The sequence below is a fragment of the Electrophorus electricus genome, chromosome 19, assembly GCF_041902795.1.
Source record: "Electrophorus electricus isolate QZ-2024a chromosome 19, ASM4190279v1, whole genome shotgun sequence".
Classification (NCBI taxonomy): Eukaryota; Metazoa; Chordata; class Actinopteri; order Gymnotiformes; family Gymnotidae; genus Electrophorus; species Electrophorus electricus.
The window spans coordinates 16,952,041-16,967,500 of record NC_137515.1 but is presented as its reverse complement, the minus strand read 5'-3'; the positions used below and the strand labels follow the sequence as shown (position 1 = coordinate 16,967,500).

The 15,460-nt window shown below is 40.0% G+C and overlaps 1 protein-coding gene across 6 annotated transcripts in view; it reads right to left on the bottom strand.

Annotated features, from left to right (window-relative positions):
- rxfp2a (relaxin family peptide receptor 2a) overlaps positions 1-15,460 on the bottom strand; it is a 43,227-nt gene that overhangs the window by 8,519 nt on the left and 19,248 nt on the right. For 3 of the 6 annotated variants that reach the window (XM_027000889.3, XM_027000890.3, XM_027000891.3), the window contains 8 exons: positions 14,162-14,242; positions 13,666-13,771; positions 12,457-12,528; positions 10,577-10,648; positions 8,321-8,392; positions 7,497-7,568; positions 6,052-6,126; positions 1,431-1,502 (listed from right to left, as the gene is read on the bottom strand). In XM_027000889.3, the coding sequence (XP_026856690.2) occupies positions 1,431-1,502; positions 6,052-6,126; positions 7,497-7,568; positions 8,321-8,392; positions 10,577-10,648; positions 12,457-12,528; positions 13,666-13,771; positions 14,162-14,242 (622 nt within the window). The remainder of the gene's footprint in view (positions 1-1,430; positions 1,503-6,051; positions 6,127-7,496; positions 7,569-8,320; positions 8,393-10,576; positions 10,649-12,456; positions 12,529-13,665; positions 13,772-14,161; positions 14,243-15,460) is intronic. The other 3 variants (XM_081701966.1, XM_081701967.1, XM_081701968.1) reach the window with 3 other exon arrangements.

Here is a 15,460-nt window from a genome sequence, read left to right as displayed (position 1 = left end):
ACTTTCTCTTTTTTTCCAGAACTTTCTTTCAAGCACTATTAAATATTACTTTTTTGACGTTATAACAATAATGACATTTTTGTGTTTCTGAATATACCTACATAAACTCTTTCTTCCCATTACCTAACAAAAGAACAATGCAGAAGGGTGCTATTACTTCAAAGATGAAGGAGCTAGCCCTAATGGTACTCACTATACTACTATTAAACTATAGTGGAATACTCACAGTATTTAAATGGTGAAATGCTCACAGAACTTAAACTTCGGTGTGGGCAGTTTAAATACTTTGTTCAAAACAGCCACAGCAAAATTTTACTTGGATAGGATCAATCCAAAGGTGTCTTGATTTATAGCTAAAGATCTCTTCTGCTACCGTCTCACTTCATGTGCACTAAATGGAGCATTTTCTTTTGATCTGTTATTAATCCATAAAACACTTTGTCAACCAGCCATAAATCTAGACTAAGCAAAGACTCAGCAATTCACTACAGGTGTTCAGGAATATGAAACGGCATTATGATAAGCTGGCTGTCAGATAATGATTAAACTCACAAGGACGGATGTTTCACTTCCCTTTTTTGTCAGTATGCTCCATATGGAGAGCATATCCTGATGAAACAGCCCACCACAAAGCAACAGGCCCTTTCCCCAAATGTATTCTTCTTATAGATTACAGAAATGCCCCCAAAAATCCTCTAAAATTGTGTAAAGGCTATTCACTGAGTTGCCACTTTATTAGGAACACCTATCTAGTACCATGCTGCACCTCCTTTGGGTAAACATCAGAAATTTGCCAGGGGGCATGGATTATACAGGATGCTGGACGCTTCGTGCAGGAATAGTGTACCATGTAGAAATTATTGTATTGCACAGTTGCTGCACACAGGACAGCTGTCTTGTGGCAAACAGCTCTGTCCACTTTATTCCACAGATATTAGATAGGGGTGGGGTCCGGGGAATGTGCAAGCTCTCTGTCATTCCTCATAGGAAGAAAAACCATCACACTGGACATGATACGCCACACAATTCAAATATTCTTCAGTGGATATCAGAGGTCCTTGCTATCATGCCACATTCAAAGTCCCTAAAGTCACTCCTTTTGCATTTTCAAACAACGTCCAGCATATTACAATAAATGGTTACAAACATTTTTTCCAAAACAATAAATGGTATTGCTAGAGATTTTGCCTGAATTATACCACACACCAACACCACACTGATGTAATGTACAATTTGTTGAAATGTGTTTAAACATACCTTATACAGTGGAAACACACTGTACACACACAGATCAATATAGTAAATCAGTATTTTCCTGCAGCTGTCTACAGATAATTATGTGTACGATGCATTATAATTGACTTATTATGATCAAATATGACACAAAACATGACACTTGCAACATTCAATGACGATGCTAAACAACTTACAGTACTGTAAGCTCGATGCATGTCGTTAGAGTAGAATAGTTCAGCACCTCTATGTGGTTCTCCGCAAAATCCCTGTGAAGAGAAACACACAGCATTGAAAGAGGGGAATGGCTGAAAATCTGATCAATTAATCACAATAATGGGAATAGAATAGGAAAAGCTCTCGAATGTGAACCGATATAAACGAATCGGTGACAACAGAGGTTGAAAGCCCCTGTTTTAATCTGTGAGAACAAAAGGAAATTCGATGTTAGGGTGAAGGGTAGCATGTTGCCCTGGTGATGTGTAATGAAATGCCTTTGATAACATCCATCAGGAATGGATACAAGATGATTCACACCACTGAATCAACAAACGGATACGAGATGACTCGCACCACCGAATCAACAAATGGCTTGTCTATTATCCATCATCAGCAATCAGACAGAGCTTTCAGAGTCCACAAAGCAGTCAGTGATCCATCATTCAGGAGTGAAAGCATGTCTTAGAGACACTGCCACTGGCCAGTGCCCACAGCAGCCAAACGGGCTTACTCCCATCAGGATGATAGCCAAAAAACCACGCACATCACTGTGACCACAGCCGAGGACTGCGGACCACAGCCATGAGCACAGTTGCCGTGCATATCAGTGTGTTTAAGACTTCTCATTTTGACGACAAAGATACAAATTGAGTGTGCGGGGGGGTCCGGACAACTGTTCGACTCAGATGAGTCGGTTCTCAAGGAGAATGATGGGCTGTGGTGGGCTGTGGTGGGCTGTGGTGGGCTGTGGTGGGAACATGACTGCCGTCGGTCAGACCATCCTGTCTAAAGGCACAGCATGTTCCTTTTTCCATTCTCCTTACTTTAGGATGAGAAATGAGAGAGAAGCTCTTTAATTACATAACGCACACACCTATTCATAGTTCTTTCTGTAGTCCACAAAGAATCACAGCACGGTGGCAGGAAGAGCACTGATGGGTTCTTGAGCCGGTTCTGACATGCAGTTAGTGAGTGGCCATCTGTCTCTACCTTGCACACTAGTTAAGATGGCGAGACCGTAAAATGAACAGTATAAGTATAGTGTTTACTTATGCATACATACACATGTGAGGGCACACACACACTCACACATACATTGAAGTCTGGATCTTTTCAGAGTTTTCCCATCTAAGGGATCATCTCTGAACTCTATCTCATTCTCATTAGCTGAAAGCACCTTCTTTTCTAAGGATTATTCTTCAGGAAGTCAGTTTGTCTGGGCAAGGTCACTTTGACCAAAGAAAACCGCACAGCAAAAAAAAAAAGACCAAAAATACCCTCCAAAATCCCACTTATATCCTTACAAGGTGCGTTACAAGTTTTCTGTTTGAAGAGGTGAAGTCCTCTCACTCTCTCTCTCTCTCTCTCTCTGTCTCTCCTACACACACACATGCGCACACACACACACACACACACACACACACACACACAAAACCTAAAGTTTTGTATAATGGACAAAAAGAAAAAGAATATCAGAAACCCAGGTCTTAGGATGGCTGGCAGATCAGCCAGTAGGGGCAGCGCTATTCACTCGCAGTGACTGCATAACACGAATGATCTGACGCTGGGATATAGCTACTATATCAGACGGGAATCCTATGACACCCTATGATAAATATCAGTTGCATCAGTCACAATGTAGATGTTGCGGTGAATCCCGTATATTGAGCCAAAGTGCCATTTCCTCCAGTACACTCCAAGCTGTGACGGAGGCGGCAGAGAGGAAGTGAGAGGCAAAGTCGAGCCAAAGTCCTCTTTATTCTCCTTGATTGGACAAGAACCGCGACAACTATGAGAAAATACTCGCTCCAATACTCTGTGTAGCGATGTACCACGTGGATGCGAGCAGTCCGGCATTCCACTAATGTGCAGCGCTTTCACTTGTGACCTGTGAGTTTAAATAGAGGGACAGAACAAGGGACAGGTGCAGGTGATCAGTAGGCAGGCGACTGGAGACGAGGCGGGTACGCGGTGCGAGCCCTAGCAGGAGTGGGCGTGTCCTTTCTTCTGGATGACCGGCCAACCGTGACACAAGCAATCTTTTTATCTCACTGGGTCCTGCATAGATGCTCAGCCCAGTCAGAGCTTGTGAACAGAGGTGCATAGTTAGACAATGCAGTAATACAGGTTTCAAGGGCGAGGTACACTTAGCGCCTTCAGATCAAATCTGGCATGAGGAGAACTCCTTACATTGCCTTTTGTTGCAACACAGTGTGGTAGTGCCATTTTCCTTAACATACCACTTTTTCTCACTCCACTGCAATTGGTCATATTAGAGCTTCTGACTGTTGGAAGTGTACAGGGAAATGGGAACTTGGCAAAGGAAAGTCTCCCTAGGTTTCTACCACCCCATGGGCCTGAGCCAACTTGTGAGACACCCACTGAGAAGCTCTTTAGGCATAATTAAACAGCATAGATAGAAGTTGTGAGAGATGTCTGGCAAATATAATTATACTTTATGTGAGAATAAAGTCATCTTTTTAACACCAATCACCTTTTTAACATTCTGGTGATGCCATGGTACTGCTGATGGGTTTAGATGTAGAGTGGGGACTAGAACTAATTGGGGTGCTGAAATTAAAGCGAGGACGACAATGCCGACTGATGTCAAAAGCAATTCCGCTAATGGGGTGTTTAAAATGTGCTCTGATAAGTTTGGTCAAGAGAGACTTCGATTTAGAAAAATTAGAAGGGAAACACATTTCCAGTTTTGTCGTCAAAGCAGAGCTAAAAAACACAGAGCTGAACACATACAGAGCTGAACACATACAGAGCTGAACACATACAGGGTTGAACACATACAGAGCTGAACACATACAGAGCTGAACACATACAGAGCTGAACACATACAGGGTTGAAGGCATACAGAGCTGAACACATACAGGGCTGAACACATACAGAGCTGAACACATACAGAGCTGAACACATACAGAGCTGAACACATACAGGGTTGAAGGCATACAGAGCTGAACACATACAGGGCCGAACACATACAGGGTTGAACACATACAGAGCTGAACACATACAGGGTTGAACACATACAGGGTTGAAGGCATACAGAGCTGAACACATACAGAGCTGAACACATACAGAGCTGAACACATACAGAGCTGAACACATACAGGGTTGAAGGCATACAGAGCTGAACACATACAGGGTTGAAGGCATACAGAGCTGAACACATACAGGGCCGAACACATACAGAGCTGAACACATACAGAGCTGAACACATACAGGGTTGAACACATACAGAGCTGAACACATACAGGGTTGAACACATACAGAGCTGAACACATACAGAGCTGAACACATACAGGGTTGAAGGCATACAGAGCTGAACACATACAGGGTTGAAGGCATACAGAGCTGAACACATACAGGGTTGAAGGCATACAGAGCTGAACACATACAGGGCTGAACACATACAGAGCTGAACACATACAGAGCTGAACACATACAGGGCTGAACACATACAGAGCTGAACACATACAGGGTTGAAGGCATACAGAGCTGAACACATACAGGGCTGAACACATACAGAGCTGAACACATACAGAGCTGAACACATACAGGGCTGAACACATACAGAGCTGAACACATACAGGGTTGAAGGCATACAGAGCTGAACACATACAGAGCTGAACACATACAGGGCTGAACACATACAGAGCTGAACACATACAGGGTTGAAGGCATACAGAGCTGAACACATACAGGGCTGAACACATACAGAGCTGAACACATACAGAGCTGAACACATACAGAGCTGAACACATACAGGGCTGAACACATACAGGGTTGAAGGCATACAGAGCTGAACACATACAGGGTTGAAGGCATACAGAGCTGAACACATACAGGGCTGAACACATACAGGGCTGAACACATACAGGGCTGAACACATACAGAGCTGAACACATACAGGGTTGAACACATACAGGGTTGAAGGCATACAGAGCTGAACACATACAGGGTTGAAGGCATACAGAGCTGAACACATACAGAGCTGAACACATACAGGGCTGAACACATACAGAGCTGAACACATACAGGGTTGATGGCATACAGAGCTGAACACATACAGGGCTGAACACATAGTATTGAACTGTGTTCTCACATACTGATTCATATTACTTTAACCATATGGTCTGTATTCACCTAGTGATAATGGAAGTACTAAATATATACAAAAACAGGACAATTTTATGTTACTATATCCAGTTACTGTTGGTGTCCTGATATAGGCGAACTATGTATAAAAAGAACATTTCTACAAGGTTTGTCTAGTGTAGATGTAATTACTGTAAAATGAAAGTCAAATGTCATATGTTTTAGTGTGAATTTTGCCTTTTTATGGATCTCAATATTATATTGTGTAGAAGTGTTAGATTAATATAGATTAATACTCTGCATAACCCAAATATTGCTATTAATGGTATTATTTATGAATTAATTAATCTACTAGACCTCTTAATCCAGTTCAGGTCATGGGATTAATGGTATAAATGTTAGCAAAGTCATGTACAAAATACAACTACAAAACAACAACCCTGAGGTTTGTCAGTAAACATGAAGTGTGATGAATTATGTGGTACTCACAGCCAGCTGAGGAGAGGCATGTGATAACAGAGGCTCTGCTTAGACAGCTGCACCAGGGACGTGTTCACCATTGACCTAGAGAAAATACAGCTTTTCATTCAGTGTACAGTCGCAGAGTCAAGCACATAATGGACAAATAAATTAGCATATGCTAAATCATACTGTAATGTTCTACATCTTAAAGATATTAAAAGTGATACTTTTATAGCAAAATAGTCCAGTATTAAAATTACAATCATTTTTATTTAGTTTGCTGGAGTCTTTTTGTGATGTGATGTGTGTGTGTGTGTGTATTTAGAGAAATCTGTAGCGATCCCTGCAGGCTAAAGCTTGATCAACATGTCCTAAATGAGGAGCAGAGGGGAGGGTAATCCCCTGTAGCTTCGTAGGATGTGTCTTCAGATGTAACTCCTGATTATACTATGGATCGCCCATAATCCAAGAAAGTCATGAAAGATTATGTGAAAGGTCTTTCATGAAAGCCAATTATGAACATCTGCTAAGAGTTACCATTGTATGGAGAACATCCCTGCCACTCCTGTTTTATAGTAAACAAGGCGACGCTCTTTTTTTTTTGTTGTTGTCAAAAATGCCTTTAAAAATGGCTTTTGCAACTCAATAGGAAACAGACATATGAATTTGTGAGGGTCTTCCATAGCTGACTTCAAGCAACAGAAACGGTGGAAACAAAATGAACTGCTAAAGATAGGGAAAGAAATATCCATGTGTGCCCTGGTACATGTACCAGAGAGTGCAGTTGGCTCCACTTTCACCGGGGGCAGGGAGAGCATATTTAATACTGCCAGAGGACGGGTCAAAAAAGCCCATTTCAGTTTCAGTTCTAGATGCATATTAATCTGGTCATTCTTAACAGTCACTGGCAAAAATTGATTCCAAATGAATGTCTTGAACTTGCAATCTCATAAGGGAGACGTGGAAGCGTTCTTAACAGGGCTATGGGGGCTCTCATACATCTGGTACGGTTCCTTGAGCTGCAGCTCGGATTTTTATGTAGTTTAATTAATCATCCCAATGTAATAAGGAATTATTGAAGTTTTAACATGAGGAGGTTGTGAGACAATGCTAAGGTGTTTCAAATTTTAAACCATATGGCTATAAGTTCAAATTCCAGTATATAACCAGCGAAATAAGATTAGGTATTGTGACATATTCTGGTGCTTGCACAATCACAAAGGTTCAGTTTGAAAAGGTGATGTAATACAAGAGTTCCCGTCCGTGGTTTAGTGAACATTTTAGCGCTAGCTGGAACCATGGATCCCCAGGGCTCAAGTGAAGTACTCTGCAAAGGAATCAATCAGGACCTTTGCATGAACTGACATGAATGACTTCAATGCAATGGTAGAGCTCAGTAGTCCTACCAGGTACTCAGTTACATATTGATCTCATGATGGTGAAACGTTAGCGAGGAAGCGCCAATTACTCACAGAAATATTAGAGACTTGAGGCCGATGAACATATCATGAGTGACGCTCCTCAGAGGGTTGTGATCCAGCACTCTGACGAGAAATTTCAATAAAAAGGAGCTTTTTACCATGTTAGGTTACCATTACAGCTTTTATGAAAAACATCTGGTTATACTTTTAATCAGTTTGATTTCAGGGGATTGTCTGCATGGAAACATTTTTAAAAGTATGTTGTCACTCTGTGCATTTATAATGTAACATCCCTAACATTCCTGATTTGTTTGTAATGAGATATTTTGCTTGTCTTGTACCATTAGAATCTGTCTTGCTTTAACATGAGACATTAAACCACTCCTAATGTACAAAGTTATGCCAGTGAGGAATAGGGCAAGGATAGTATCATAGAACAGACGCTTACACAAAAACTCAAGACCAAATATAGGCATCATTTTGCAGCTCAGGCTAATCGTTTGTCGGATGTTTTTGAATTAAAAAAAGAAGAGGTTTGGGTTCAATTAAAAGACTAATTTATTTAAACCAGTTAGCTTACTAAAACCAGATTCCATCTATGAAATATTGTATATTTATTTTGCATCAATTCAGGGTATCTAGTCTTAAATAATGGATGTAGTATCTATAGACTTTAGTAACTCAATGATAAAACATTCCCCACATGTAATATTTCTTTCTACCACTCTTTTTAAATGAGAAGCAAGCTATATACATTATCAAACTTTAGAATACCTATTGATATACCCTATGAAATTTTCTGCATTTGATATCTGAGTCAATCACAATTGACTTTTTCTTAAAATTTCATGTCTGTGTCTGGGGATTGTGCTTACAGCCACTGTAATTTGTGTAGATCTCTGAATACACCAGTGCCTAAGAAGGTTATGTAGTTTTGGCTGAGGAACCTGCATAGAAGAAGATACTTTTGTGAGGTACCATCAGGAAAACACTAAAGAAACTACACTGTAGATGAATAAATAAAATACTAACTCCCTTTATATCATGCTAAGATGTAAGGCCTACATAATTGTAATATGCATATGAAAGAACAGGAGAAAAGAGGCAACTTAGGATATCCTCACACCAGTGACAGTCAGCTCTCTGTTCCATCACTCTCTGCTCAGCACCACCTACAGCTCATGGGCTTGGTCGCCTGTTGTATACATACATACTCTTCCTCTGGTTCCTTTTACACTTTTGAGTTCTGTCTCCATACTGAGCTCTTGTAACGCATTTCTGAACTCTCTCCAGTGAGCCAACCAGCGATGGCTGTTTCACCTGTTCACCCTGCGTTATGATTTGGTTTGGTATTTAGTGCATTCAAGTCGTTATGGAAGCATGAGGGCTATATTGGCTCTCAGGTCTCATTGCTTACAGGAAAAAAAGGCATGGAAAAGCCATTAAAGAATTAAAAACATGAATCAAATCCCCATTGTAAAGGTTTTTTTTTTTTTTTGAAAATATGCACGATACAAGCAATTACACACAATCCAGGAAACACTTAATGTCAACATGTGCATCTGATTGAGTTTGAACTACACATTAAAAGTGACTGATGCTTAGTAAGCTATGAGGCTTTATTCTCAAATAAAAAGAAACTCCAAGTTGGGAAGGACTGATGGAATGTTGGGAAAAACAGCAACCTGCCACGATTTAAAACCACCCATCAGGCTTTTTACAACTGTTTATCCTGTTTCCACTAGAAGTAAAAACAAGATAAAAACGCTTGTCAGACACACCTGGAATAAACAGACAAACTAGAATAAACAGCTTTCCTGGATTGGCCCAGTTCAGACTGATGTATGAAAAGCTTTGGTGAACAGAAAGCCCCTGAGTTCTAAGGCTTGAAGAAGTATGACTGAAAAGGTCTGCAGGACTGTGGTTTATATGTGTGTTTATATGCCTGTGGCGAATGGAAATGTGATTAAAAATGAGGTATCTAACTTTTGCCCAAATCCTTTTACAAATGAGTAGATGATGTCCGAAGCCCAAGCCGAGATTGCCGCACCAATTGTGGCAGTGGACATGTGTTACAAATAACAGCACAATAAACCATTTGTGTGAATGAATCTGTTTAAAAATGGCTGGTATGAGTAACTTAAGAAAGATTGCTGCATTTCTCAGGTTTCTCATATTTATAATTTTCTCTTTGGCATAAACAAAATTTAGGGTCATACAAATTATGTACAGCTGTTCCTGGATTGTATTTATTTTAGCTGTCTGTGTGGAATTGAAGTTTTGATTATAAAATTAAACTTGATATATAACCATGAAGCAATTATCCAGTTTGATCCAGTTCATCTGACTGACTGACACAATATTATGTTGCCCATTGACTGTATATACAATGGCATTTTAACCTTCAATTAAAATGAGTTTACATAGTTTAACAGTTTGTGATGTTGACAGAGAGCCATTGTCCAGGGGACAATCTTCCTTTTGCAGCACCTGTAACATTACCACTCATGACATGAATTCTCTCATCTTCCTGTACTGTTTTTGTGGGGCAATGTAGGACAATGTCATTTTTGCTACCAAAAACTTGCTAATAATATTTATGAAAGTTATAATTTATTATTTTTTACTTTTTTTTATTTTAGAAAGTACAACTCACATAAGATAACGAATCAAATTGTTTTGTAGTCCTCAAATGAACCAGTTTATGCTCCACAGAGTGGGTCCCCAACAGGGTGGCAGCCTTGCTTAAAACAGATTTGGTACACGGTCTCTGAAACTTCCAGGCCCCTAGGCATCAGTATAACGGCTGTTTCATAACATGAAGAAGAAGAATTGAAAAAAAATTGACTTATCGCTCCTTTAAAGCATGCAGGGTACTTAGTCATATAAGGCATTTTTCACACATCAAACTCAATAATTCACCACTCTCATGAACATGGTTGCTTCCAAAGGTGAACTTAGGAGAGTTTGCTGAATATGACACGACTCAGTTGTATAAACTGACTTTACAACTAAGGTTTGAAAAATTTAAGATAAAAGTACAAAAATATTCTTCCATAAGACACATTTAATCTTGCTGTCTGCTACGTAAATGTTTTGTCTTGACAACAAAGAAAAAAAAAAGAACTCACAGTTTTCTCAGTTTGAATAAACCACTGAACCCAAGACTGGACACTGTTTGAATGCTATTATTCTGAAGAAACCTGTGGAAGAGAGACATTTTTTTTCACAGTAAGCTTCCAAAAACCCTTGCATACAAAGTCAATAGAATCTTGTATACAATAATAATAATAATGTTTCACAACTTTCACAAAACCCAAGGTCACTTTACAAACATGGTGAATGGAAATACTGGCTTTGAGCTGAGTATTAAAGGTAGAGAGAGAGGAAAAGGGACAGATCAGCATGGGAAGGACAGCCTAAATCTGGGGACAATGAGGAGACCTGAACCTTAATGAGCGAGAGGGAATATACAGGTTGAGTAAGTTAGTAATACAAGAGGGTGCAAGGCCATGGAGTGCTTTGAAGATTAGGAGATTTTTTTTTTGAATGCGTTTATCTCTCGGTAACCAGTGTAACTTTTGAACGGATGCGTGTGATATGCGCCGATTTCTTTGTGGGACTCTAGCTGCAGCATTTTGTATAGAGAGATCTAGAATGTAATCCACAGAGAAGAGAATCTGCAGTAATCTAACTTAGAGGTAATGAATGTGTGAACCAGGATCTCGGAGTCTTTAAGCGACATCATCGAGCGCACCGCGGGCAATGTCGCGCAGATGGAGGTATGCGGACTCAGTTAACTGCGCAGGGCAAAGAGCAGGACGCTCAGACCGCGTCGGTACTCGGCGGAGACAGACGTTTGTTTACAGGCATAGACGAAAACACACTATGGCCCTCAAGTATAACAAATAAACACCTAACATGAACAATGACCGACACCGAACCACACCCACAGGGTTTTAAATACGTCAGTGAAACAACGAACCGCTCTGCAGGTGTGCGCCAACAAGGGGGCGTGGCTACAAACAAGACACGTCACAAACTGCACCTGGCGGGCGGTACCACGCGAACAGTGGGAAGGGGCGCGCGTACCGTGACATTAACGATTTAATTTGCGGTTAACAATTTAATTTTCAGATATTATGCAGTCTATAAAGAACTTGTTAGTGACACATAATGATTGTTTTACATTATAAAGTGATACTGAAGTGAACAATTTCACCTTCATCTTCAAAGTAATGAAGGTGAGGGCAAATCTTGTTTTTCTTTTGGTGAATTATTATTATTATTATTATTATTATATTTTTAATCATTTGCCTTTTTAACTCATTTGCCATAGTATGGCTATGGTCAGTAGTGCCAGGTTCCAGTATGAGCACCAACCTCTGCTGTGATCTGAACTCCTGATATCCAGGGTCTTCATGTACTTAAATGCTGTCTTTTTGATCCTCCTCCCTGATCAAGTTTATGGACATGTCATTTAATTGGAAATTTGGGGTCCAGAATGGTTACATTCAGGACCTCATTCTATCTGTTTTTTGTTTTGTTTTGTTTTGTTTTTTACCCCTTTTACTGTCTAGATCAAAGATCTTTGATAGAGACACTGCAGCTGGTGGATCAAGGCAGACAGGCAATTCATAAAAAGACCGCACATGAATGTCTGCATGCACCACACATGCACACATTCACGCATACACACACACACACGGACAACAATCTGTCTGGAGCTGCAGTAACTTTCAACCTAACACTGAAGAAGAACAAGCAGAAGTAGAATTGTTTGGCTTAACCAAAACTTCCCGCTATCGAAACCTGCTGTCAAACCCAAACTATTAACTCAGTAGACATACATTAAATAAATGAAAGATTCCTGCCCTGAAGGAAAATTCAGTGGAAGATCAGAAATGTTGGCCAAGTTCCCCAGAGTCACTATTTACCTTTGATCTTTGACTTTGTTTAATGCTGAGGTGATTGGTTCAGGTAAATGAGTGACATTTTTGTTGATACTCACAATCTCTGCAGGCCAGTGTACTTAGAGAAGACCCGAGCAGGAAGCTCTCGCAGTTCATTGCTCTTCAGGGACCTGTGCAATGACCCAGTGTCAGTGTAAAAAGAAGAAAAAAAACAGTTACTATTTAGAGTAAAACTGAAACAACATCTTACTAGTCATGCTGCCATCACACATCACAGTGACAACTTGCCAGCAGTAGGGCTTGAAGTGGCAACCTTCCAATTACGAGTCAAGCACCTTAACCACTGCACTACCACTGCCGGTGATATTTTACACAGCAGAATTGCACTATGAAACCATTTTAAAAACATTATAGACTTCAGCAGCTTTTGTGCAAAAGGCAGTAATGACAATTAGTTTTCCCTTAACCAATTCCAATCCCCATGTCAAAGCAGAACATTTGATCAGCTGCATTCATTGGTGGTTCCAATTTGTATGGTGCCCTGTGCGAAGCACCTTCCAAAGGCTTCAGGTGGGGAGACATGAGGTCAACTGCCCCTTCCCCACCCTATCTTGTGCTTCTCAGTGGAAATCCTTCGCAGACAGCAGTCTGCCTAGCTCACAAACCACAATCAGGGTGTGATGTGGTAAGACTGCACTAACAAACAGTTCTGCACATTATTACAGTTCTAGCGATCAAGAACCAAACTCGAAAAGGAATAGTCTATACTCAAAATGGGCAACACAACATAAAAAAGGGAAAATGCAGACACTAAAAAACAGGGAGAATACTGCTCACTAGCATGCAACAGCAATGCAATACTTTGCAAAGGAATACCCAAAACACAAGAGGGATATAGACATGTAGAGATTGTACATATTAAGTACATTCAGCTGTAGACAATAACTCAGACTGACAGTGATGAAGATGGCGTGAGCGAAGGCTGTTACAATGCAAGCAGAAACACATGGAGAGACTGACGGGAATCAAACCAAAAACAATTGGGAAGCTACTGGAAAATGTGACATGGGGCACCCATTCCAACAAGGTTCACTGATCCACACAGTGGCATCATATCATTAACATGACATGCAGATACCACCATTCTTTTTTTGTGTTTGGTCACCCCGAGCCTCCCTCGGGCTGCCCATGCCTCTCAGGATACTGTAACAGTCCTCGCAGGCAATCTGCCACTGTCTGCATTCTCGAGGAGTTTGCACTGATATTCTGCAAGAGGAGGGCAGATTAAATTCAATGGTAACACTTACAACCAGGTCACATTGGAAGACAGGAGAGGCACAGAATGCAGATTCACTCCCACACAATCTACTTCTGTCTTCATGCAGTCACAACTCTCTGGATACTGCTGAAGAGCTACAAAACCAAAAACAAACAAACAAAACACTCGCACATTATGCAAACATACAAGTTCTAGAATCAAACTGGTGATTTGTTGAAATTCTTATGGGCTCCAGCATTGCACCAGCAAGCTGTTATTGCGATATTTAAATATTTAGTATCAATCGTTATAAAATAAGTATATATATTAATACTAATTTTAACAACTCATAGTTAAACAAATGCGCACAAAACTGACAAAGAATTATTCCTATCTCACATGAAAAATTATTAGGAGTCGAGGAGAGTAAATTAATTCGTTTGAGTATTAATGAAGTGTTAAAGGAGTGTTGCAAATTATTCTAAGCACATGATCTTTCATCTCCAGAAGTGAAAACAAAGAGATACAGGAAAAGTAACACATACAGCAGGCGTAACTGAGGCCCTCTGGTTCCACTTTCTTTATAATGGTACGGTCAAAGATGTCAGCCCATCCACTGTTATCACCTGTGCAGAAAATGTTGATTTACTTTGAAGTCCACACAGTTAATGGAGTCTTGTTAATACAGTCTTCTTAAATTGTTGAACAACTGTTGAATTGTTCTTGTTAAAGAAAGACAGAATTTATTACTGCCCTCTGAGCATGGCTGCATCTCTTTTCACATCTTACACATTCTTTAGTACAACAGAATTTAGTCTACACTAGACATAGCTATGAAAAGCCATATGAATTACTAAGGGCTCTAAGTTTAAATTTGTTGTAATATTACTACAACAGCTTCTTTATCTGATAAAATATTGTCATTTAGGAAGAGATTCTTTATACCAAGAAAATAGTCATTGCCTTTATTAAGCCTGGAGTAGTCACTGGGACCCTGCACCAGCACCAGCTAACGGTCACCAGTGTCCCCAAACCAGTCCTCAAGGACGTCCAGCCCCTACTACACCCATATAGGGTTTTAGGTTTCTTAATTATTTAAAGGAGCAATAATTTATTTTTATCACCAAAAAGTAGCAAATTATATATATTTTTTATAAAGTGCAGCTCAAAAAAGCTGACGAATCCAATTGCTTTGCAGTCCTCAAATGAACTAGCTTATGCTCCATAGAGCAGGTCTTGTGGAGGAGGCCATTTTTAAAATAAATTCTCTCTCTCTCTCTCTCTACACACATACACACACACACACACACACACACACATATATATATATATATATATATATATATATATATATATATATATATATATATATAGAGAGAGAGAGAGAGAGAGAGAGAGAGAGAGAGAGAGAGAGAGAGAGAGAGAGAGAGCTACCCCACACTGTAATGGATGTGGTGATTCTCTCTCTCTCTCTCTCTCTCTCTCTCTCTCTCTCTCTCTCTCTATATATATATATATATATATATATATATATATGTGTGTGTGTGTGTGTGTGTGTAGAGAGAGAGAGAGAGAGAGAGAGAGAGAGAGAGAATCACCACATCCATTTCTGTAATGGATGTGGTGATTCTCTCTCTCTCTCTCTCTCTCTATCTCTCTCTCTCTCTCTCTCTCTCTCTCTCTCTCTCTATATATATATATATATATATATATATATATATATATATATATATATATATATATATATATATATGTGTGTGTGTGTGTGTGTGTGTGTGTGTGTAGAGAGAGAGAGAGAGAATCACCACATCCATTACAGTGTGGGGGAGCTCAGCCAAAAAGCA